The sequence below is a fragment of the Mustela erminea genome, chromosome 5, assembly GCF_009829155.1.
Source record: "Mustela erminea isolate mMusErm1 chromosome 5, mMusErm1.Pri, whole genome shotgun sequence".
Lineage (NCBI taxonomy): Eukaryota > Metazoa > Chordata > Mammalia > Carnivora > Mustelidae > Mustela > Mustela erminea.
Window position 1 is genome coordinate 65,140,029 of NC_045618.1, and position 24,761 is coordinate 65,164,789.

Genomic DNA, 24,761 nt, shown 5'->3' on the forward strand with positions numbered 1-24,761 from the left:
ATACATTGAGAGAGAAAGAGAGAATGAATGAATATGTGTGTGTGGTGGGGAGAAGCTGGGGCCCCTGACCCTCAGCCCCTATGCCAGTTGGAACGACTAAAAATAGCCGTGTTAATTTCCAAAGCTTTTAGAAAGGCATATTGTCCCTACTGAATGAGAACCACTTTTCTAGAGAGTAGAGAGTTGCTGGGCTAATAATCAGGGGAAAGAATAAACCGGTGCCTCCTCTTTCTCAGAAAGCAGAAGGCTGCAGAAAGAGGAAACAAAGGACGGGAAACTCCCCTTTTCTAACCTAGAACATGGCTTTCCGCGCAGAGACTGGTGACAAGTCACCACGGACTCGGGTTTTTTGATTGGTCAGTTGAGAAACTAAAATAGCTGGGTTAAAAGGAGGGAAACCCCCAGTGCTTTCCGCGGTCCCGTCGGTGACTTGCACTGAGACCCCCTTGCTTCATGACTTTGGCTATTTTCCGTTGAGCGCGGCCGCCAGCCTGAGCGAGTTCACGGTGCGGTCTTGTCCCATGCCGCCCCCTCCCACCGCTTCTCTCTATCCGCAGGCTCTCCCTGGCCCTGTGGCAAATCTACCCTTCTTCCGGGCCCAATGTGGCCAGGCAACTGGGTTCGGCTCGCTGAGGCTCTGTCCAGATCCTACAAGGAAGCAGCTGAGAGGTCAGGAAGTGGAGCGCCGCGGGAACGCACGCTTCCAGCGCATTCTCGCTGGAGAGTTCTCTGGGCAGGACTGGGCTGATCAGGACAAAACAGCGCAGTCACTGATGGCGTCCGTGGCGGGTGCTGCTTTTTGGGGTAGCTCAGCCTCGACGTGAAGGTTCTGTTTCTCTGGGCACAGCGCGAAGAAGGAGTAGGACGCTCAAAGAAGACAAATACTGGAGGGCGGTGCTCTGGCAAAAAAGCAGGTGTCTGGGGGTGTCTAAAAGAACTGCTTCCGTAAGTAGCTTGGCGCTTCCAGTGGAGCCCTAGGCACTATGCCTTCATGAGCATGCCCTCCTCTCCATTTTCCTTTAGGATCCCACGCTTCCCCACCAGGTTCTAGGGCCTATGTCTGAATTCAGATTATGTCACATTGTTTTGTGTAACATGTCTATGGCAGCTTATGTGTTTTGTCTTGGTAAAAGCTTTATTGAGATGTAATTCACAAACCATACAATTCATCTATTTAAACAATACAATTCAGTAGGCTTTAGCATATTCAGAGTTGTGCAAACATCACCTCAATTTTAGAACATTTTCATTCTCCAAAAAGAAACCCTGTACCCATTAGCAGTCACTTCCTATTTCTCCTCAATACCGCAGGCCTAAGGAACAACTCATCTTTCTGTTGCTATGGATTTGCCTGTTCTTGACATTTCATATTAATGGAATCATACAGTTTATGGTCTTTCGTGATTGGATTCTACTACCTAATACGATGTTTTCAAAGATCATCCATATTATAGCAAGTATCTGTACTTTATTCTTTTTTACTGCTGAATAAAATTCCATTGTATTGATACACAACATTTTGTTTACCCATTCATTAATGGGCATTTGGGTTGTTTCCACTTTTTGCTGTTAATATTGTTATCAACATTCACGTACAAGTTTTCAGATTGGACAGATGTTTTCAATTCTCTTGGGTATACACCTAAGAGTGGAGTTGCTGGGTCATATTGATGAGGGAGCTGACTGAGGACAAAGCAAAAGCTGGCACCTTGCACCCCCTCTCCACCTCAGGCACCCCTGACCACCATAAACAAAAAACAAATAGTTAACTTGCAGAGATCACAATCCTGCAAGACAGGAATCTCCCAACTATCTTGATCTTTTTTTTTTTTTTTTAAGATTTTATTTATTTATTTGACAGAGAGAGATCACAAGTAGGCAGAGAGGCAGGCAGAGAGAGGGAAGGAAGCAGGCTCCCTGCTGAGCAGAGAGCCCTATGCGAGGCTCGATCCCAGGACCCTGGGATCATGACTTGAGCCAAAGGCAGAGGCTTTAACCCACTGAGCCACCCAGGGGGCCCTCAATTATCTTGATCTTACTGGCTTGCCAAAAGACAACACTGATCAAGCCGCAAGGCCTCCGGTATCCCCGGCACCTTGTAGGCCCTCTTTAGCATATGAAAGCTCCGTTGAAACCTCTCTTTCCCTCACCTTCCCCCAACCACAGGGTACGTAGCCTGCCATCCCTCACAACCCAGGGCAGCAGCTCTTCCTGCCCACGGGTCCTGTCCCCGTGCTTTAATAAACCACCATTTTGCACCAAAGATGTCTCAAGAATTCTTTCTTGGTCATTGGCTCCGGACCTCAGCCCACCGAACCTCACCTAGGTTCTAGAACTTCATCAATATGGTAACTCTATATTTAACATTTTGAGGAACTGACAGACTGTTTCCCAAAGCTGCTGCACCATTTTACAGTCCTACCAGCACTATATCAGAATACCAATTTTTCTGCATCCTCACCAACACTTTATATTATCTATTTTTTAAAGATCATTTTCCCCCCAAAGATTTTATTTATTTGACAGAGAGAGAACACAAGAAGGCAGAGAGGCAGGCAGAGGGGGAGGGGAAAGCAGGCTCCGTGAGGAGCAGAGAGCCAGATGTGGGGCTCTATCCCAGGACCCTGGGATCATGACCTGAGCCAAAGGCAGAGGCTCAACCCACTGAGCCACCAGGCGCCTCTATCTATTTTTTAAATTATAGTCATCCTAGTGGGTGTGAAATTGTATCTCATTATGGCTTTAATTTGCATTTCCCTAATGATGACTGAAGGTGCATTATTTTTTAAATTACAAAATAATTTTTAGAAAAGACTTACATGCTGAAGTTTTGAGAACTATAACTATTTACACCATTTGCCCAAATTCACAGAGCCTAGACCCAAACCAAATCTCTTTATGGCAAATGCTTGAACTCTATCCCCTCTTTTATAAAACACCATTTGCCCAAAGTCACAGAGCCTAGACCCAAACCAAATCTCTTTATGGCAAATGCTTGAACTCTATCCCCTCTTTTATAAAACACCATTTGCCCAAAGTCACAGAGCCTAGACCCAAACCAGATCTCTTTATGGCAAATGCTTGAACTCCATCCCCTCTTTTATAAAACAGAATATGGGATAAAACTTTTCAAGAAAATTCCTCTTGATAGCTGTTAGAAAAGGAGTGCTGGGCAAGATGAACCTCTGCATGGACTAAATGGGTCATTTCTTATTTGCTATTAGAAACCCAAAGGTGCAAAGAACTTTTTGGTCTCTTCATTTTTACTTTGTAAAACATAAGTGTTTTCAAGGTGCCTGGGTGGCTTAGTCAGTTAAGGGGCCCTCTTGATTTTGGCTCAGATCAGGCTCTCAGGGTTTTTGAGATTGAGTCCCCAGTCAGGAGTCAGGCTCTGTGCTGGGTGTAGAGTCTGCTTAAGATACTCTCTCAACCTTTCTCTCTGCTCCTCCTCCCGCTTCTCTCACTCTCTTAAAAAAAAAAAAAAAAAAAAAAAAAAAAAGTTTCCTTGAGATCCTCACACTGGATCTTGGATGAAGTAGTGACCCTTTCTTGGTATGAAGTGATTTTTTCTTTTTAAGATTTCTTTACCTATCATTTGAGAGAGAGAGAGAGAAAATGAATGGGGGGGGGGGCAAAAGGAGAGGGAGAGACGGTCCCAAGCCCATTCCACACCGAGCATGGGGCTCAAAGCCACGACCCCAGACCATGATCTGAGCTGAAATGCTTAGTCGAATGCACCACTTAGGTGTCCTGGCACAGTGACTTTGTGCTTTTCTTCATGTAAGTGCCCTTTGGGCTTCTCCTTTCCACTGCCATCAGGACATAGAATGTGGAAAGACAGAAGTTTAAACTTTGTTTAAGTGCATTACTATCAAAATATTTTGAGTACACATGTTTTTCCTTTGGATATCTATCAATTTTTTTTTTTTACTTATCAGTCTTTTTTACTTATCAGTCTTACTTTAGATATTACCAAAACTTAATTTTTCTTTTTTTTCAGTTAAAAATCCAGATTGAGTTTTCTTAAAAGTCATAAACCTGTACCCACCCACACACGTGGGAACACAGCAGTTGAGGAAGTGGAGACAGGCGGAACTAGAATCAGAGTTCAAATATGCCAGAAACTCTGGGCTCTAAATTCTTAGGTAGAATTTAGTTAGAGAGTAACTGACCAACAGGTCTGAGACACTGGAGACTTTAACATTCACTGTAAACTTTGGCACAGCTCACTTACTTCTCTGAAGACTGGATCCAACAAGCATAAAATGAATACAAGAATGTGCTATGGTAGCATGGTGAATTCCAGACAAACCCAAGAATTCCTTATAGCTGTGGAAGGAGGCCCAATTCCTGACATGGTCTTAGAAGCAGAACTGATAGATCTCAGGAAAAGTGATGAAATAGCTGACCTCACCTGTGAATCCGTAGAACCTACAGTGATTGACCTAACTTGCCATGACTCTGTTGTGATTACTGAAGAAAGGAGGTGGCCAGGGGAAACACATTGTGACTCCAAGGTCAAATTGGCAGCTTTGTGGTGAACAGTGATAAGGAGGAGTTGGTGAGAAACAGTGATGTGTATGTGACCAACAGTACCTGCCACAATCCCCTGCAAGAAGCTTTAAGTACTACCTGGTTATATCCAGTGTTGAATTTGTATGGATGGGTACTGTGAGATTGAACTGAGTAGGTGACACACTTACTCTACAGAATGTGGCCACATCTTCTGCAGTCAGTGCCTTTGCACTTCCCTTAAATATAATCAGAATTGCCCAGTTTGTTTGAAAAAACTCAACTGCTATCAGTGCCACTGCATTTATATATGAGTTGTGCTGTGTCATTCAGGACAGATAGAACTCTTAGCATGGAAACATGCCTCAGGCAGAAACTATGGGTTGCTGGCATGCAGTATACTGGACTCGAAAAGGCTGCTTTAGGGGCACCTGGGTGGCTCAGTGGGTTAAAGCCTCTGCCTTCAGCTCAGGTCATGATTCCCAGGGGCCTGGGGTCAAGCCCTGCATCCGGCTCTCTGCTCTGTTGGGGAGCCTGCTCCCCCCCTCTCTCTGCCTGCCTCTCTGCCTACATGTGATCTCTGTCTGCCAAATAAATAAATAAAATCTTTAAAAAGAAAAAAAGAAAAAGCTGCTTTTAAAAAATTGTTCTCTGGAGTATATAAAAAATTCTTTCATTTCTCACACACTATGAGACTGCTTTTTGGTTCCTTTAGTTTCCTACTTTAGGGCTGGACTTTAGTTGTCACAGTGTGCCAGAGACTAGTGGTTGTTCTCAAAGCAGTTTTTCCTTTTTTTTCTCATAGGAATCAATTTTTAAATTACAACACATGGGCCTTTTGGCTCACATAAACAAGGGCAACATGATAGAGATAGTGGAGCAAGTGGATGGAAGGAACCAGGAAGATTGACAACTTTGCAAGTCAGAGCCACCATACAAATTTGGACTTTGAGAGATAAATAAACATTATTCTTATTTAAGCAACCATATACGAGGTCTTATTTAGAACAATGGAAACTTTATTTTAATCAAAGGACCAGGCAGGGTGCTGTCTCTGGGTTTCTCTGGATTTCCTGATTCCACTGGAGTAGAAGGAAGTTAGTCAGTCCTTCTGACGTCATCTCCAGTCAGCAGGGTTCAGGTGGGTATATGGGCAGGCACCATGTCCCCTAGACTCCTACTGGCCTTTGAGCTAGTCTGAGGAGTTGCCTAGGCATGTGGGAATCTAGGGTTGTTGTTCTGTGCTCTCTGACCGTCAGGCCAGAGAGGAGATGCCATCACTCTGGCTTTACAGGTGTGCCTGCCTCCACTACCCTGGTCAGCTAATCAACAGGCCAGCATGTCTCTCTGTGAACAAACACATCACTGCATCACCATCCCAGCTGCTCCAGGGTCACTCACAAGCCTTAAGAAGACCTCCCTGACACCCATGCTCCACCTCCAGCCAAACACATGCTTTTTCTTCTTTTGCAGAGGCAATTCATATAGCACTCATAATTGAGCCTGCACTTTAGAACTGGAGAGGATGGGATTTCTACAGTCCTCTCTCCTTTTCCCTCAGAATGAAATGGGCAGTAAAGTTTGTTCCTTACTTTCTGTGGCTATAGCGGTGCTGCTCTCCAACATAGAGGCTCAGTGGTGCCAGTGGAATGGTGGACATCCCTGTGTCGTATCTGTCTACACACTGCAGTCTCTGAAATGTCCCACACCCCAGGCTTTTGTTGCTTGACTTGGCACAGGCTATGCAAGATGAATGTGGTAGGAGGTGCCTGGGTGGCTCAGTTGATTAATTGGCTGTCTTAGGCTCAGGTCATGATCCCAGAGTCCTGGGCTTCCTGCTCAGTGGGGAGCCAGCTTTTGCCCCACCCCCCTGCTCAGGTGCACATGCACCCAAGCTCTCTCTTGCTCCTGCTTGCTCTCTGTCTTAAATAAAGAAAATCTTTTAAAGAAAAGATAAATGTGGTGTACTCCCGTCTGTGGGTTCCTTTGTATATTCTAAAATAAAAAGGGGGAAGAAAAAGAACATGAAAATGAAAAAATTGAAAGCAACTTCCAAATATTCCCTTTTTACATTTCAGTACATCATCTTATGTGTCCTACTTTGGAGACTATTAATTGCTCTGTGACATAGCACTGTGTATCAGAAAACTGACTAATGATTCAAACATCTGAGGTGCCTATTAAATGCAGAGTCTGCTTTTGCACATACTGCCTATGTGATCAGGATAAAGAGCAGACTCTCTCTAGTTTGTCAGCAGCCCTCAACCCTCCCTATTGTATTCTCCCTAGCCCAACTACACATTTCCCTTACCTGCAAAGCTCATGTAGACATTTGAGTTTTTGACTCTGCTTTAGGGGGAAAATACAGAGGGGATTCTGACTTTTTCAGAAAATCAAGATGAATTTTATAGACAGCAAAATGAACTGATTTTTAACTGTATAATTAGATGAGTTTGGATATGTGTGTGTGTGTGTGTGTGTGTGTGTGTGTGTGTGTGTGTAGTCATAATGACCAACACCCCAACCAAAATATAGAACAATTCCATCATTCCAGAAAGTTCCCTTATTCCCTCTTTTAGTCAATCCCCCTCATCCCCCACAAGCACACTCATACATATGCTTGAGAACATTGTCTAGCCCAGCTCATCAGGGAGAAAAATTTGATAGGGATTTGGAGTATAAGCAGTAGATAGGGACCAAATATTTTAGTGGCAGTGTGACTTATAATATTACATCTTTTAAGAATTGAAGCAAGAAATAAATCAGTGAGAGAAAGACAAAAAACATATGATTTCACTGATACGTGGAATTTAAGGGACAAAACAGTTGAACATATGGGGGAAAAAAGAGCAAGGCAAACTAGGAAACAGACTCTTAACTACAGAGAACAAACTGAGAGTTACTGGAGGGGAGGTGGGCAGGAGGATAGATTCAATGCCTTATGGGTTAAGGAGGACACTTGTAGTGATGAACACTGGGTGTTGTATGTAAATGATGAATCACTAAATTGTATACCTGAAACTAATATGTTAACTAACTGGAATTTAAATAAGAACTGAAGAAAGGAAACTAAAATGATACTTTAAACCAAAATGAAACAAAAATAAAAGTCTTTTGTGTGGATAGTGAGGGGTACAGTAACTATTAATAAATATTAGTTGAATGTAAAAAAAAAAGAGCTGAAGCAAGATCAGGAGGGAAACAAACCATAAGAGACTCTTAATCTCAGGAAACAAACTGAGGGTTGCTGGGGAGTGGGGACATAGGGATAAGATGGCTGGGTTATGGACACTGGGGAGGATATGTGCTATGGTTAGTGTTGTGAAATGTGTAAGCCTCTTGATTCACAGACTTGTACCTCTGAAGCAAATAATACATTATATGTTAATACAAAATTTTAAAAATTAAAAAAAAAATAATGACACCTGGCATTAAATAATATCTATGATCCAGGCATAGTACTCAGTGCTTCTGATGAGGGAGCAGGAGGCTGGCTGAGGACAAAGCAAAAGCTGGCGCCTTGCACCCCCTCTTCACCCTTTCCCCTCCATAAGTGTAGCATCCCTCAGGCAGCCCTGACTGCCATGAACAATAAGCAAATAGTTAACTTGCAGAGCTCACAATCCTGCTAGACAGGAGTCTCCCTTGGCTTACAAATGTCCTAAATCTCACTAACAAAGATGATTGATAGCAGGATTGTGACACCCCACCAAAAAGTCTCCCAACTATCTTAATGTTAATGGCTGATCTAAAGACAACATTGATCCAGCAGCAAGGGCAAGGCTTCCGGCAGGCCTGGAACATCCTGGCACCTTGTAGGCCCTCTTTAGCATATGAAAACTCCCCTGAAACCTCCCTTCCCCTCACCTTCCCCCAACAGTAGGGTATATAACATGCCATCCCTCACAACCCGGGGCAGCCGCATCTCTGCCTGCCCACGGGTCCTGTCCCCGTGCTCTAATAAACCACCTTTTTGCACCAGAGACGTCTTAAGAATTCTTTCTTTAGCCGTCGGCTCCGAACCTCACCCCACCGAACTCCACCTAGGTTCAAGAACTTCATCATTAGTGGTGAGTATTCCCTCTCTTCTTCCTTTACTCTCGTTTCAGGGGCTTTTCAAGGAGTATGGTCTTATTGGAACACTTGCATGTCAATTGCTCAGGCTGTAATCCTCTAGCCCGTGGCTACTCTACGGGGAGGAGAGCGTCTGCCTTTTGGCTGTAAGCTAGTACCCTGGCCGGAATGGCAATAGGACCCAGAAACTTGATGGCCTCACTCTGTTCCTGTTCTTATAGAAAGTTGTCTCTCTTGGGCACGGGACAGCCACCTAAGTCACCAGGACGGCTGCCAATCTTAAGACTCCCGTGTGAGGTTTCCTCCTGATTGATCTAATGTGATCCCCTCCACATCCCTGGTCTAGCCACTTCTGGCCTCGGGACCTCCACTGGGAGCCGGCCGAAACCAGTACCCGATTGAACTAAAACGCAACCGGGGACCATTTCCTAGGGAAGTTGGCTGCAAGGACCACATGTGTTGGAATGTCGCATAGATCATGATGGATTTCAATCTTTACTGTTTCTCGTCAGTCTTCTGCAAACCGCCTAAAGCTATGAAATTGGGTAATTTCCCCTTGCCAAACTTTTCTAGTATTTCCATGGGTTAATATGGCAAAACAGTATGCAGTCTTAAGGACAGACAATGGCATGGCACAATTTCCTAGTCCATTCACCAGGCACCCATCTGTAGCCTAGGATGTGATGGGGAAGTGGAGGGACGCTGGCACCCCTCCAGGGCCTCTTAGGGCAGGAATGCCTTCTGGGGAAGGCAGGATGGTGATCAATAGCATATCTTGAGGGATGCCTCAGGTCGCTTTTGACACCTAAAACCTCTGACATACCCTGTGTGGGACGCCACCCAGGAGTCGGGGGATTTGGTAATGGACCTTCATTACTTTTCTGGAAGCATGGCCTCAGTAGGCTTCTTCAGTTCCCAAGGACTCCACCTTGGGGTGCCTTTTAACCCACTGGAAATAATTTGGATTGCAAAACTTAGGAAAGGACTGAACTCCTGTAACACTGCATGGCCTCAGTGGGATCTATCAGTTAGATCTCCTCTGCAGGAAACAGGGCAAATGGACCTAGGATACCTTCAGGGCTCATACCTAGGCCTTCATTGCTCTACACCAGGACCCCAGACTAAGGGGCTTTTGCAAAAAGGAATTTTCCCAAATAAGTCAGCTGTAAACTTTCTCCTGACATATTCGATGATAATTACGTAAATAAGCCTTTTTCTAGTAAACCCAGATTGCTGGGCCATCCCTAGCAAAGGGGACTCTGGCTTTATTTCTCTCTGTTTCTCCTAATAGATGTGGGGGCTTCTCCCTCACTCACGTCCCGTGTTAATGGCTATAACTGGAGCCAACTGGGGTTGGTCTAACTCGAGACAGAGACCATAAGGAATATTCCCAAGCAGCTGCCGAAACTCCCTTTGTTTCGGGGAAGTTTCCCTGTGTTCTCTGGCCGACTTGGACTGCTTAACCCCTCCCCCCTTGCTGGTGGGAAAGCATGGTGTCTGCTCCTCTGTTGGGGCTTATGAGCTCTAAAACCGGGAATCTTTTCTCTGCCTCCTGGCAGCACTTTGTTTCCTCTGTTTTCCCCTTATTGTGTTTTTGTACCAACGCGCATGCAACCTGCATGACTGGCCTCTAGATCATGCACCACAGCTCCTTCTCTCTTCACTGTCAAGGAGCAAGAAGAGCACCCCCTGGACCTAACACTCCCCACTCCAGATCTTCCCACGCATGTCTCAGGTAAACATTCAAAGTGGAGTGGGCCCAGGTGGAACATAAATCACTATTGGAACTAAGTTAAGTTTGTTGGTTTAATTAAGATAAGACGTGTCTTTGAAGTTACAGCAGTAAATGTGAAGCTTTTATTCTATCAAAGTTTACTGAAGGTCAAATAAGCTTGTGTTACTTGTTAAAATTTGTTAGCAAAGAAATGACTAAACTGATGGTTAATTGTCTGTCTCAAAGTTCTAATGGGTAATTGCTGAAGTAGCTTTCAAAGTTTTTGGTAATCTGAAAGTTTTAAAGTTTTGCTTGGATGACAAATGGACATCTAGGTCTTAACCAAACAGGATAAAATGCTAAGTCGTTAATTACTGGATGTAGGGTTGGGCTTTTGACTTCATACTGCAAAGAAACTAAGAGTATTTAAATCTGCTGGTAAAATTGTTTTCCACTTAACTGATTCATAAATTGCCACCTGAAGAATTCTGTTGTAACAGTTCACAATTGGTTAATAACTAAAGGTGTTTCTAAGAATACAAAGTTCTGCTTAGTGTAACTAAGACTGATGGAAATAAAGGGAAACTCTGTATGTAGGAAAGTAGGAGATATGTAAGAAAGATTTAAGGAATGGAAATACATTTTGTTGAAGGTAAAGGAAGGTAATTTTGTCCTAAAGGAGATGGTTGTTTAAATTTTAGCAAATGTTGACAAGATTTAAGTTGTAAATCTCTTTAACTCTGGCTTTTCCTTGATATGCGAAGTTGCTCATGAAGTACTACTGAACCAGTGACAAACATTGGGTTACATTTGGGAAAATACTATAACTATTCTAGAGATTCTATGCACTTAAAGTTTTAATGTTTTGAGAGATCATCGCTTGATATTGTAATTATGGGAATGTTATGTGTCACAGAAATTGTAACCTGATTTCCTTGCAGCTAAATTGTAAACTCTCCTCATCAACTCTAACCATATCCATTCTGAGTTTTTGTCATTTATAATTGTTTTAATTCTCTCGTAAAATTATCTTCAAGGAGATTCCTATAAAGGACTTTCAGGACAAATACAGATATTTGATATACTTGAAAATCCTAAAACTGAAATGGGTAAGAATTTCCAGAACTGACTAAAGCCGCATTCACCAGAATTAGTAACATGGGACTAAGTGAACTAAAAGATTATAGTGTTGTGTCTCTTAATGTTTTGTCTTACTTTAAACATTGCTGGTTCTTACTTTAAACATTGCTGGTTTGCTCTTACAGACTAGGGATACTCCCTCCTAGTTATCTGTAGCTTATAGAGATGTAAAAGTGCTCATTTGTAAAAGTGCTCAAAGCATTCACCTTTTCTCTCTATCTGAACCCTCTGAAACCAAAAGGTCTTAGTAAGTATTCTTTCTTCCATGGCAATCAGTCATTTGCATAAGTTCAATAAGAATCTGTTCTCCTTGTAACAGGAAAGAATTGGAAACACGGGTTATTTTACCAAGGCTTTGACTGGGATGTCATATTTGAAAAGACTCAGATATGACCAGACAGTTTAAAGGAACTAAGGTTGACTTTATGAAACCTGGAACCATAAAGCCCCTTGGGACTGTTGGCCTGATACCTTGCTTACAGAGTTCCCAGCAGCTTCACCAGGTGAGTAAAGAATGTCACTCCTTGGTAGGTGCAGTCTCAGAAGAGGAATTCGCCCAAATCGACAGGTATTGCAGGCATGCCTGATGGCAAGTACAGGGCTTGGCTTCTGGCCTGGAGAGGCTACTAAAGTTCAACCTAGAGATTCCTTATAAAAAGTTCCAGCAAAGCAGATGCTAAAAGATCTATTGATCACACTCACAGTTCTTGCTGAGCTTATCTAAATAATTAGGCCAAGTTTGTTAAAACTGGACTTGTTTCACAAGTGAATTAGTCCTGATTTGGCTATCTCTGTAAATGAGGGTTATTTTAGAGAGAAAAATTATGTTTTAGTAACACACCTTTATGGATGTTAAATTCTAGATTTGATTGTCTTTAAATGTTTGTTTACCTAAGCTAAACGATTTGAGGTAAACTTCAGAGAAGTTACACAATAGCTCATTTAGATGATCTTCGTGCTTTTTTATTTTGTGGGGATCTTAGTAGAACCCCCTCACACATGATTAAACAACTGGAAAATGGGATTGATTTCCCTACAATTGTATAACTTAACTAACACCTTATGTGTGGCTGGGATAATGAAATTGCCTAAAAGCCAGCCTATTGCACTCCATAGGATTAACTATGGACTTGTGGAGACAATGGATGACCCCACTTTGTTTATGAGTGGATTGTATGATGCATGGGGGCCACCAATGAATGGTGGAGGCCAACTAATTAAATGTTGGGCTATACTAACAGATATGCCAGAAATAATACTTAAAACTTGTCAAACTTTAAACCTAGTTACCTGTATGCCTGAACCTGACCACTGTACTTCTTTCTCTATAGAGCAATAAAGGTTATTGATCTTGCTTACTCTATATGGCCAGATTTAAGATGTCCCTGTTAAAAATACGAATGACAGTTGATTTTCTGATGACGTATGTTATAGTGCTCACTAGCACTTTGCAATTGCCAAAGCCCAAGAATTAACATTTATACTGACTCCAAATATGCTTTCCTGGTACCACATGCCCATGGAGCTATTTGGAAGGAAAGGGGATTGCTATCAAGCCATTACTCCCCAATCAAATATGGGCCTAAGTTACAAAACCCTCCTTATCGCTATACTAAAGATGGTATATATCAAATATGGGATACATATCTTTGGCTTACACCCACAATTGGACGGCTCAGTCAGAAGGCAATTTTATGCTTGGAACAAAGAAATCATACGAGTGATACTTGGGCAAAGAACGCACGATATCTGGGATGGCTATCACTAGAAATGTGTTCCCAAGTAATACTACTCCAGGCTACTGACTGGTTTGCTACTGACTGGGCAAGGCGACCTGGCATCAGATGGCCAGCTCCAAATGGAACCCAGTGGATATGTGGAACCAACCTGTGGCCCTGGCTTCCTCCAGGGTGGATAGGACGCTGTACTTTGGGATTTGCCTGGATTCATGGGCGCATTACTAAAACCATTACAACTCCAGCTAATCTCCCCAACTTGAAACAAAGATGGACACGATCTGTTTTTAAATGGTATGATCACTTAGCATCCATTTTTGTTCCATCTGTGGGACTAGAGGATGTCATGTGGCATGTAGAAGCCCTTAATAAATATACTACAAAGGCACTCAATGACTCACTGAACAGCATCTCCCTACTTAATACCGAAATGTCACAAATACGCAAGGCAGTCCTACAGAATAGGATGGCCTTAGATGTCCTGACAGCAGCACAGGGTGGCACATGTGCAATTATCAAGACAGAATGTTGTGTGTACATTCCAGACTATCACAAAAATGTCACAGGACTAATAAAAGACATGAATACCCAGATTAAGGCCCTACAAGATCCTTCTCTCTCTCTCAGTGAATGGTTAAGTTCCTGGTTTGAAGGAGGACTATGGCCAAATCTCCTTTTTCGGGCTTCTCATTCTTATCGCCTTATTTAATATGTTGCTTTGTTCCATGTTTCTCTACCTGGTGCTGAGACTCCATTGCTGCAATGACTTCACCACGACAGATGATCCTTACCACGCGCAAAGACACTCCTTCACTGTCAGCGCTGGATTCGGCTGCCTCCGCCTTTCGTAACTCCCCTATACATTCCTCCACTGATCAATATTGACCCCAGTAGGTAGGGACAGCTCTACGCCCCTATTCAGCAGGAAGAAGTTACAGAAGATGAGACCTTCCACCTTCAACCTCCTTAAAGATTTAAGGGTCAAAATTGTTCAGGGGGGAATGATGAGGGAGCAGGAGGCTGGCTGAGGACAAAGCAAAAGCTGGCCCCTTGCACCCCCTCTTCACCCTTTCCCCTCCATAAGTGTAGCATCCCTCAGGCAGCCCTGACTGCCATGAACAATAAGCAAATAGTTAACTTGCAGAGCTCACAATCCTGCTAGACAGGAGTCTCCCTTGGCTTACAAATGTCCTAAATCTCACTAACAAAGATGATTGATAGCAGGATTGTGACACCCCACCAAAAAGTCTCCCAACTATCTTAATGTTAATGGCTGGTCTAAAGACAACATTGATCCAGCAGCAAGGGCAAGGCTTCCGGCAGGCCTGGAACATCCTGGCACCTTGTAGGCCCTTTTTAGCATATGAAAACTCCACTGAAACCTCCCTTCCCCTCACCTTCCCCCAACAGTAGGGTATATAACATGCCTACCCTCACAACCCGGGGCAGCCGCATCTCTGCCTGCCCACATGATCTCAGGGTTATGAGATGGGGCCCTGCGTTGGGCTCTACCCTGAGCAGGAGCCTGCTTGAGATTCTCTTCCTCCCTCCCTGTCTCCTTCTCCCCCTCTCTAAAAAGAAAAAAGAAAAAAAAAAGACAAGAAATGGTGTGGGTTGAATGAGTAATTATGGCAGGGTCCTGTCCCCGTGCTCTAATAAACCACCTTTTTGCACCAGAGACGTCTTAAGAATTCTTTCTTTAGCCGTTGGCTCCGAACCTCACCCCACCGAACCCCACCTAGGTTCAAGAACTTCATCACTTCACACATCACAGGCAATTAAGGTATACTCTTAGGCAAGAACAGGAATGCAACAGGATGTAAGAGCAGAAGTTGAAGTGAGCTGCCCCAGAGCATACAGACATGAATAATTTGGCTGACTATTGTACCCGGCTGTGGGAAGCAGTGAGAGGTAATGAAAAGAAGATTAAGGCCACATCATGAATAGAGCACTCGGTCCCGTGGTATGAAATTAAGAGTTTATTCTGTAGTTGCTAAGGAGCCCTAAAGGCTCTGGAAGAAAGCCTCCAGAGAAAGATTATTAAGGAATTAGCATGATCCCAGTGAAAGCCAAAGATGGTGTTTGAAAGTTGAAGGAAAAATATGGAGGAGGTGGGGCACCTAGGTGGCTCTGTTGGTTAAACATCTGCCTTTGGCTCAGGTCATGACCCTAGGGTTCTGGGATTGAGCATCACTTTAAGCCCCTTATTGAGCACGCATCAGGCTCTCTCTCTCTCTACTCTCCCCTCTCTGCTCATGCTCTGTCTCTCACTTTCTCTCTCAAACAAAAAGAAATAAGATATTAAATAAATATATGGAGGTAAATAAATAAATAATTCCCCCTGTTGATTTTCCTCTCAAAATAAAAGTGTATTTTTCAAAGTGTATAAGAAAAAGGATGAAGGAACCTTGGTCTGAGGATGTTGGTAGTGCACAGGTGCTCTCCTGCCCTCGGAGGTCTAGTAGTTTCTTTTTAGTACAGCCAGCAGAGCTGTGCAAGCCTTTGAGCTGCGGCAACTCCTAGGAGATAGTGTTTGTTCGAAGGTGACAACAATAGGACTCCAGGGGGACAGCGATGGAAGTCTGGATTTAGCTTTCAGGTATCCTTTTGGAAAAGTAGAAGCTCATGCGACAAGAGTGGATATGGGATTAGGAGAGGTGGACATTCAAATGTATTCACTTGAGGACTAATCTAGCTGTAAACCAAGTTAGCCTCACAGTGAGATAATCTGGCAATGCATATTTATCATTTCCTGATGTTCACTGAGGTTACAGCAGAGAATGAAAGCCAAATATCTCGAGCTGGGACATATCTGCATTTCATCAACCACAAACTGAAATGGAACTACTCAAAAAGGGGGTTAAGAGAGACAGAGTAGAGAAGTCCCACCCAAGTTTTAGCAAGGACTGGTCTTTTATATCATCCGATCCACAGTGAATTCATGCCTCCTGTAAATATTAAGTACACCTGCCAGGAGAAACAAACTCCTCTCTAAGAACCTAAAATTGTTACAAAGGATTAAACTTTTAGGTCCCTTCCTTAGCTACTTTAATTAGGTCCCACTGATTTGATATTAAAATCTGTGTACTGTGATGACTGTCCCAGGGAGTGTTAACAGAGTAAAATAGGTTTCAATGACATCATTAGCTCGGTGTCTGTCGCTAGAAGAGTAGCTTCCCTGCAGCAAAAACGGGGAGTAGCAGCAGTTAACACCTGCACAAATGCACACGAACTCCCTGTGTTTCTTCCTTACTAGCCTCCTTGGGCCCTTCTGACAGCCTCATGGATACTTAGAACCACCAAAGCTCTCCAGAAGGCACAGATCTTTGTCTTCAGGCCCTGCTGTCCTAGTGTCCCATCCAGTAGTCCCTGGCCGGGTTGGGAGCTGAGGCTAGTAGGCAAGGTTGGGCCCTACCAACCAGGTATTCATGGTTAGGGGCAGCAGGCTATTCTGCCAGACTTATTTATAAACAGTTCTAGACATTTGTTAATACACAGTACTTTAGAAGTAAAACATGAAGTTTTCTTCTTCCATCTCCAGTTTCATAGTTCAGTTTCACGGTATTATGACGGTGGGTTTCTGACTTTCAAACAATCTTTTTCTGCTTCACTATCCAGGGACTATTCACAGGCTGCTCTAACATGGTAACTGTTGCTGTATGGGAGACATTAATCAAGGTAGCATTTGATCTGGGCCCTTCCCTGACTGTTTTAGCTGTCAGCAGGCAAAAAGATCCTAAAGGATGTATTCCCTTTTCCTGTGGAGTGGCACATAGAAGGCATAGGGCCCCAGATGTGGCTCTGCCAGTATCACTGACTCTCTAAAGGGAGGGCAGAAGGGCTGCCAGGGTAGTGTGACTGGATAGGGACAGTAGTCACCCAAACCACTTGGCTTCCCTGCTGAGAAAAGAGCCTTTAGAGAATGAATCTTTCTCTGCCTTTCCTCTGAACAAGGCCAAGTCACAGAGACAACAGTTGTTCTTTTCTCCAACCAGAAGAGAGTAGGTGCAGTGCTTTGCTAGGCATGGGCCATTCATTAATTCATGGCTCATTCATCTGTTCATTTACTTGGTATTTATTAAATTTTCATAGTGTGGTAGGCCTGTGTAGTTAAAAAATGTACAAGGTAGGGGCATCTCGGTGGCTCAATGGGTTAAGCCTCTGCCTTCGGCTCAGGGCATGATCCCAGAGTTCTGGGATTGAGCCCCGCATGGGGCTCTCTGCTCAGCAGGGAGCCTGCTTCCTCCTCTCTTTCTGCCTGCTTCTCTGCCTACTTGTGATCTCCGTCTGTCAAATAAATAAATAAAATCTTTGAAAAAAATGTACAAGATAGTCCTTTCCTCCAAGAAACCCACAGCTAGTGGAGAAGAGATGTGAAAAACATTTGTAATACAATGAAAGAAATAATGCGGTGTGATAAAAGCTATGATAGAAATATCTGCCAGGTCCTCACTGAAGCATAAAAGAGGAAATAACTCTGACTTCTCAGTAACGTCCTTGGGTTCTAGAAGATGAAAAATTGAACTTTTAATTTATATTCAGCTCTGTTGGAGTCCTTGAAGATTAATACCTACTTGTATCTCTTGTTATATTTAAAGACAGAAAATTAATTTGAGGGAGCAGAAGATTCATCAACAATTTGCTATACCAATGTCAGCACAATGACGGTAGCTCTCCTGGGTGCTCACCGTGTGCTAAGAGCTGCTAAGCCCATTACATACATTGTCTCATTTAATCCTCACTGAAATCCTATGAGGTAAGCATTATCATCTATATTTTGTATAATGGTAAGATTGAGGCTTGGAAAAAGAAAAGTAACTTTGATTTATGACTTTGTTTTTGTTTCCGTCCCCTACAAATTACATGGTAAAACCCAGTACATGTAGCTTCTTGGATATCACTGTCCACTGCCTCCCCCAACTTTGTTTTACTTTTTTTTTCTCCAAGATTCTATTTATTTATTTGAGAGAGAGATAGACAGATAGAGAGACAGAGCATGACTAGGAGTGGGACGGGAATGGGGGTGGTGAAGAGGAGGAGGAAGAAGTAGGCTCCCTAGTGAGAAGGGAACCCAAGCTAAGGCTCAATCCCAGGACTCTGGGATCATGACCTAAGCCAAAGACAGACGCTAAACCAACTGAGCCATCCAGGCAACATCCAACTTTGTTTTTAAATAGTGAAATAAAAACTTGAAGTGCCCCGTTGTGAAATTTGGGACCTCAGGCTATATAGATTTTGGCATCACAATCTTTAAAGATGGAAGGGAGTCTTAGGAAGTCACATCTTATGGGAGGAACTGATTCCCAGAAGAGTTAAACATCTTAGCCAGCATTATTCAGTGCTCTGGGTTCTTCAGTGGGACAGAAGGCTTCTTTTTTTTTTTTAGGTTTCTGTATTTTATACCAGTATTCTTGTCCCAGGGCTACAGGCTCAAGGATGTGCAAGACTGTAGGATTTAGAACAATCATCTTTACTGAATGAGGTTAAACATTTCAGCCAAAGGGCGTCTGGAGGGCTCAGTAGGTTAAGAATCTACCTTCGGCTCAGGTCAAGATCTTAGGGTCCTGGAATCTAGCCCTGTATCAGGCTCTTTGCTCAATGGGGAGCCTGCTTCTCTCTCTCCATCTGCCCCCACCCCCCTCTTGTTCTCTCTCTTTAAATAAATAAAGTCTTTTTTTTTTTTTAATTCAGCTAACAACAAAAATATTCAAGATGAAAAAAAGTTAATTTTTTTTTTTTTTTAACTTAAGAACATATTCCTAGGGTGCCTGGGTGGCTCACTGGGTTAAAGCCTCTGCCTTCGGCTCAGGTCATAATCCCAGGGTCCTGGGATTGAGCCCCGCATCCGGCTTTCTGCTCGGCCCGGGACCTGCTTCCTCTTCTCTCTCTTCTCTGCCTGCCTCTCTGCCTCCTTGCGATCTCTGTCTATCAAATAAATAAATAAAATCTTAAAAAAAAAAAAAGAACATAGTTCCTAGCTGATCATCAGAATTTAATAGCCGTTTATTTGATAAGGAGTTTTATCCAACAAATGCCATGTACTGTCAAGGTGAGAGAGACACAGCGCTACCCAGCAGCTGTCCATACTTTAGGTGAAGGGACAGACATGCAATCAAACAAAATAATTATGTACAGGTATGCACAAAGATCTAAGGTTCTATAGAAATGTGTAAAGCACTAATTATTAACTGGGAGGGAGTCCCACCCCCATGTACTTAGGAGACATTTGGCAGTATCTGGAGACAGTTTGACTATGATAACTAGGGAGGTGCTCCTGGCATCTGGTGAGCAGAGGCCAGAGATGTGGGTAAACATCCTAAAATTCACAGGACAGCACCCTCACCCAACAAAAACTTAGCCAGCTCAAAATGTCAGCAGGGCTGAAGGTGACAAACTCTAGTACAGAGTACTACAGAGTATACATTACGAAATATTTTCTACAATGGATAGGACACAGGAGTAAAATTTGGTGAGGCTGGTTATGGAAAAGTTTACTAAAGAGATAATGATTGGGGGTGGGAGAGAGAGGACCTCAACAGAAGGAACAACATGTGCAAAGCTACAGAACCTAGCATACCTGGACAATCCCAAACACCAGAGGAATATCTGTACGCATTAGGACTGAACAATGAGGCATTGAGTAGGAGACAGACATTCAATAAAATCTATTGAGTTAGAGGAATTACTATAAGAAAATCTGTTGGTCACTCAGAAGCACAGTCTAGGTACAAATCTCAGTGAACTAAAATGACTCAAGAAAGAAATGATGCTTTTCTCATCTTGCTTCCTTAAGGGCCTAGCATTTTCCAGGCATTTATATCTCAGAAATAGAGTAGGGGTTGTTTGAATGGAATGTGAGCTCTGAGAGGTGGAATAGCTTTCCATTAAAGCCACTTAGATGGTGTCTCATTGCTGGGATCACAAACGGAGATGAGGTGGTTATTTCTCGTGCATTAGGCTTACAAGCAGATGATGTTTATTTCTTCTTTTGTAGAGAATCCCAACTCGGAATTGGTGATATGTCAATCTCAAGATTAGACTGCCACCTTGAATCTAAATGAGTTGCCTTCCCCCTCCCTCATAAAAAAGGTGGGTGGGTAGGCCATTCCAATCAGGGTTTCTCTTTCTCTTAAGCTAATGATGATCAAAGCAACTGACAAACTGCCACGGAATCTGCCAGACCTCACTCTGGCCTTGCTGTATGTCCCCAGTGCCTGAATTTTCTTCCTTCTGTCATGCTCTGAGCCCATTCTTAGTAAACTACCAGGTCCCTGACTCCTGGTCTGCAGCTACTCTGGGCATGTTGTGCTCTGATCTAAGTACCTGCATCTGCCCTCTGGTGGCCTGAAGACAAGAGCTTGATGGAGGTGAGTAATCCTTCCCTAACTCAGCTCATTTTCTAGGCATAGTGTAGAAAACTAGATCACAGGAGGAGGTATGGGTTTTAGATCATGAAAGGAAATTCAGTGAAATATTTAATTTGTGACAGAGTATGTGACAGATAGCTGCTATCCTCTCTTCAGGTATTGGAATAACTGAGAATTTATTTATTTTTAAGATTTATTTATTTATTTATTTTAGGGGGTGGGGGATAGGAAGGGACAGTGAGAGAGGGAGAGAGAATCTCAGGCAGACTCCCCAGTCAGTGCACAGCCAGACTCAATCCCACCACCCTGAGATCACTATCTGAGTGATCACTATCTGAATAGAGCCAGCTGCTTAACTGACTGAGTCACCCTGGTATCCCTGGAATAATTGAGAACTTAGATAGTAGAGAATGGTAGGTAAGTAGTGATGCCCAACATAAATTTGAGAAAAATAAAACTAAATGCTGTAAAAAATTTATTAACTAATCAGTTTATTTTTTAATATTCTAAAGATTGTCTTATTTCACAGTATACATGGATCTGTTTCGTTTTTTTCTTTTTAAATTTTAATTCTATCACAGTTAGGTTATGGTATTATGTTAGTTTCAGGTATATAATGCAGTGATTCAACAATTATATATATTACTCAGTGCTTACCAAGGTAAGTGTACTCTTAATTCCCTGTCACCTATTTCACCCATCCTAATCACTTTATTTTAGATTGAAAAAATTTACTATATATAACTTGGTTTGCCAGTTATGCTATCACATTTGGTATTTTATATTTACAATAGAACTGATATTCACAGGAATTAAACATTTTTCTTGTCTTCCAGTTACTTATTTTTATCTTTAGCTGCATTTTACAAAATTGACTGGAGAACTAATCATTTTATTTTCACTACAGTGAAGTCTGGGGTTATTTATGACTGTTAGAATTCTGAAAAGTTATAAATGGAATTAGCATTAGCTAAGATATAATTTTAAAAAATGAAATTCCAGTATAATTAATATATAGAGTTTTATTAGTTTCAGGTGTACAATATAGTGACATGACAATTCTATACACTACCCAGTGATTATCACAATAAGTGTGCTCTCAATCCTCTTTGCCTATTGCATCCCCACCACCTTTGCAGTGACCACCAAGCTGTTCTCTATAATTAAGAGTTTTTTGGTTTGTCTCTTTTTTTCTTTGTTCATTTGTTTCTTAAATTCCACATATGAGTGAAATCATATGGTATGTTTCTTTCTCTGACTGGCTAATTTCACCTATCATTACACCCTCTAGAGCCATCCATGTTGATGCAAATGGTAAGATTTCATTCTTTTTTATGGCTAAGTAATATTCCACTGTGTATATATACCATCTCTTCTTTATCCATTCATCTATCGATGGATGCTTGGGCTGCTTCCATAATTTGACTATTGTAAATAATGCTGCAATAAACACATTCCTGTATTCCTTAAAATTAGTGTTTTTGAATTCTTTGGGTAAGTACCCAGAAGTGGAATTACTGGCTCATATGGTAGTTCTATGTTTAATTTTTTGAGGAATCTCCACAAAATCTTTTCCATAGTGGCTGCACCAGTTTGCATCCCTACCAATACTGTATGAGGGCTCCTTTTGCTCCACATCCTCAACACCACTTGTTGTTTCTTGTTTTTTTACATTAGCCATTCTGACAGGTGTAAGGTGGTATCTCATTGTGCTTTTGGTTTGCATTTCCCTGATAATTAATGATGTTGAATATCTTTTCATGTGTCTGTGGCCATCTGTATATCTTCTTTGGAGAAATGTCTGTTCATGTCTTCTGCCCATTTTTAATTGGGTTATTTGTTTTTGTTATACAACTATAGGAGTTATGTAAGTTCTTTTTATATTTTGGATAGTAACCCTTTATTGGATATGTCAATTGCAAATATTTTCTCCCATTCAGTAGGTTGTATTTTAGTTTTGTTGAGGGGTTAAATATTTTTAATTGAGTTCTTTTAAGATGTCTTTGGAGCTAAAATAAAAGAAGTTATATTTGTCTGAACTAAGCGTTTTCTTGATAGACAAAAGAAAATGTGTATTTACAAAAAGAAAGCTGAAAAATACTAAAATTCATGAACAAGGAATTTTGACACAGTCCTTATGTTCTGATTTATCATCATATCCATCAGTTTCCATTTCTTATAAAGTTTAATTAAATGTATATTAATCATTAAGATAAGGATTTAATTTCCTCAGTTTTGGAACCTTTAGATTTGCTCTTACTCTTCCCTATCCTTAGTTGATGAAACAGAGTTATATGTATTTTGTTTATAACTTCTAGAGGGAAAAATGGACACTGTTGTCTATTTCTACTGTACTCTTATTACTATTATCTATTCTTACTGCACTCTTTTTAAAGTGAACTTAGTAAAAATAGACACTTTTCCATAATAATAAAAAATTGTGTAATAGTAAGTTTTCCATTATTTGAAATGTTCACACAGCAGCTAGGAAGGAGTGAATTAAATGACTTCTGATCTCTTTTAACTCTGAGAAGCTAAGACTAAGTGAAAAAGTTTATAATCTTTCTTTCTTATAAGAGTTAAAATGGCAGGGTGCCTGGGTGGCTCAGTGGGTTGAACCTCTGCCTTCGGTTCAGGTCATGATCTCAGGGTCCTGGGATCGAGCCCCACATCAGGCCCTCTGCTCAGCGGGGAGCCTGCTTCCTGCTCTCTCTCTGCCTGCTGCTCTGCCTACTTGTGATCTTTCTCTCTATCAAATAAATGAATAAAATCTTAAAAAAAAAAAAGAGTGAAAGTGACTGGCCACATGAAGCGTGACTGTATCTTGCTCTTGTGTTTGAGCCAGATGTACCACATAATTTGTCTTCTATAGATGAATTGTATTTTTCTGCTCTTAAGGTTAATTCTTCAGAAACCTGCCCATCAGAGTTTTTAAAAATTACTTTGAAGAAATAAAAGTTTTTTGAAAAGTAACAAATGACCTTTAAATATTTTACTAACCATGATTTCAAAAGTTCACAATCCAAAACTTCCCAGAGGAGTAAAAACTGGGAAAAATTAAGCATTTTTCTGCAAGTTTCCAATGACTTCATTGTGTTACTCCTTCCTTGCCTTTTCTCTGCTTTATGAGAATATACAAGGTGAGTGAAAGGAGATGGATGTGTTTTCTTATAAAGTGATTGATGCCAGCCAGGTACTTTCTAAGGGTGATTCCTATCCTGGACTTTAATTTCTCTCCTTCTACCTTCAGGTTAGAATTTCCCTAAGGAGCTGGAGCTGGCAGTGGATGTGATTTCCAGTAGAGAAATTTCAGAATCACCTTTGTTTTCCAGTTTTCATACTCTCTTATTTTTCCCTCTGGAGTTGCAGGAAATTGTTCGTGGAGTTTGATCCATTTATTATTTTAAAAATATTTTATTTTTTATTTTATTATTATTTGTATATTATTAAATATTTATTTATAAATATATACATAAATATTCATTTATAATCTATATTTTATAATATAAATAATAAATATAAAATAAATAAAAATGAAAATAAAATCCAATATAATAAATTTTTAAATAAATTATGATTTATTTAATCATATTTATGTGGGGTTCAATCCAAGGACCCTGGGATCATGACCTTAGCTGAAGGCAGATGTTTAATCGACTGAGCCACCCAGGTGTCCCACAGGTTTGATCCATTTAATAAATTCAATTGCACAAAACACTGATTGGCCCTCTGCTGACTCAATGATTAGGAAAATGGGCTTTGCGGTCAGATAATCGGTTCAAATCCAGGCTCTACCACTTAATTATTGTGTGACCCTGGAAAGTTACTTAACCTAGGCTTCAATTTCCTTCAAAACAGCAGAATAATACCTCAAAATGCTGTTATGAGGATTAAATGAAATAATGTGCAAAAAGCATTTTTGGTGGGTATTATAGAGGGCACAGATTGCATGGAGCACTGGGTGTGGTGCAAAAAATAATGAATACTGTTATGCTGAAAATAAATAAAAAATAAATTTAAAAAAAGCATTTTGCATAGTAAATGGTCAGTAAACATTAGTTAATATGATTAAACTAATACCTTGTTTTATAGAAGAGGCTATATTCTTGAAAGAAATTTGGTAAAACCTCAATTGGCAAGATGAATTAACAAATTACAAAAAATCATATAATGTCAACATTAACATTAAATATATGTCCTCACATATGTGTATGAATC

At 41.5% G+C, this 24,761-nt stretch overlaps 1 protein-coding gene across 6 annotated transcripts in view; it reads left to right on the forward strand.

The window, feature by feature from the left end:
• The first annotated feature begins 245 nt into the window (after window positions 1–245).
• TRIM69 (tripartite motif containing 69) overlaps window positions 246–24,761 on the forward strand; it is a 54,877-nt gene continuing 30,361 nt past the window's right edge. Inside the window, exons 1-4 of one of the 6 annotated variants that reach the window (XM_032343564.1) lie at window positions 246–506; window positions 848–945; window positions 17,775–17,932; window positions 20,171–20,543. In XM_032343564.1, the coding sequence (XP_032199455.1) occupies window positions 20,538–20,543 (6 nt within the window). In that variant the 5' untranslated portion in view covers window positions 246–506; window positions 848–945; window positions 17,775–17,932; window positions 20,171–20,537. Of the gene's footprint in view, window positions 946–17,774; window positions 17,933–20,170; window positions 20,544–24,761 lie in introns of all 6 variants that reach the window. The other 5 variants (XM_032343563.1, XM_032343565.1, XM_032343566.1 and 2 more) reach the window with 5 other exon arrangements.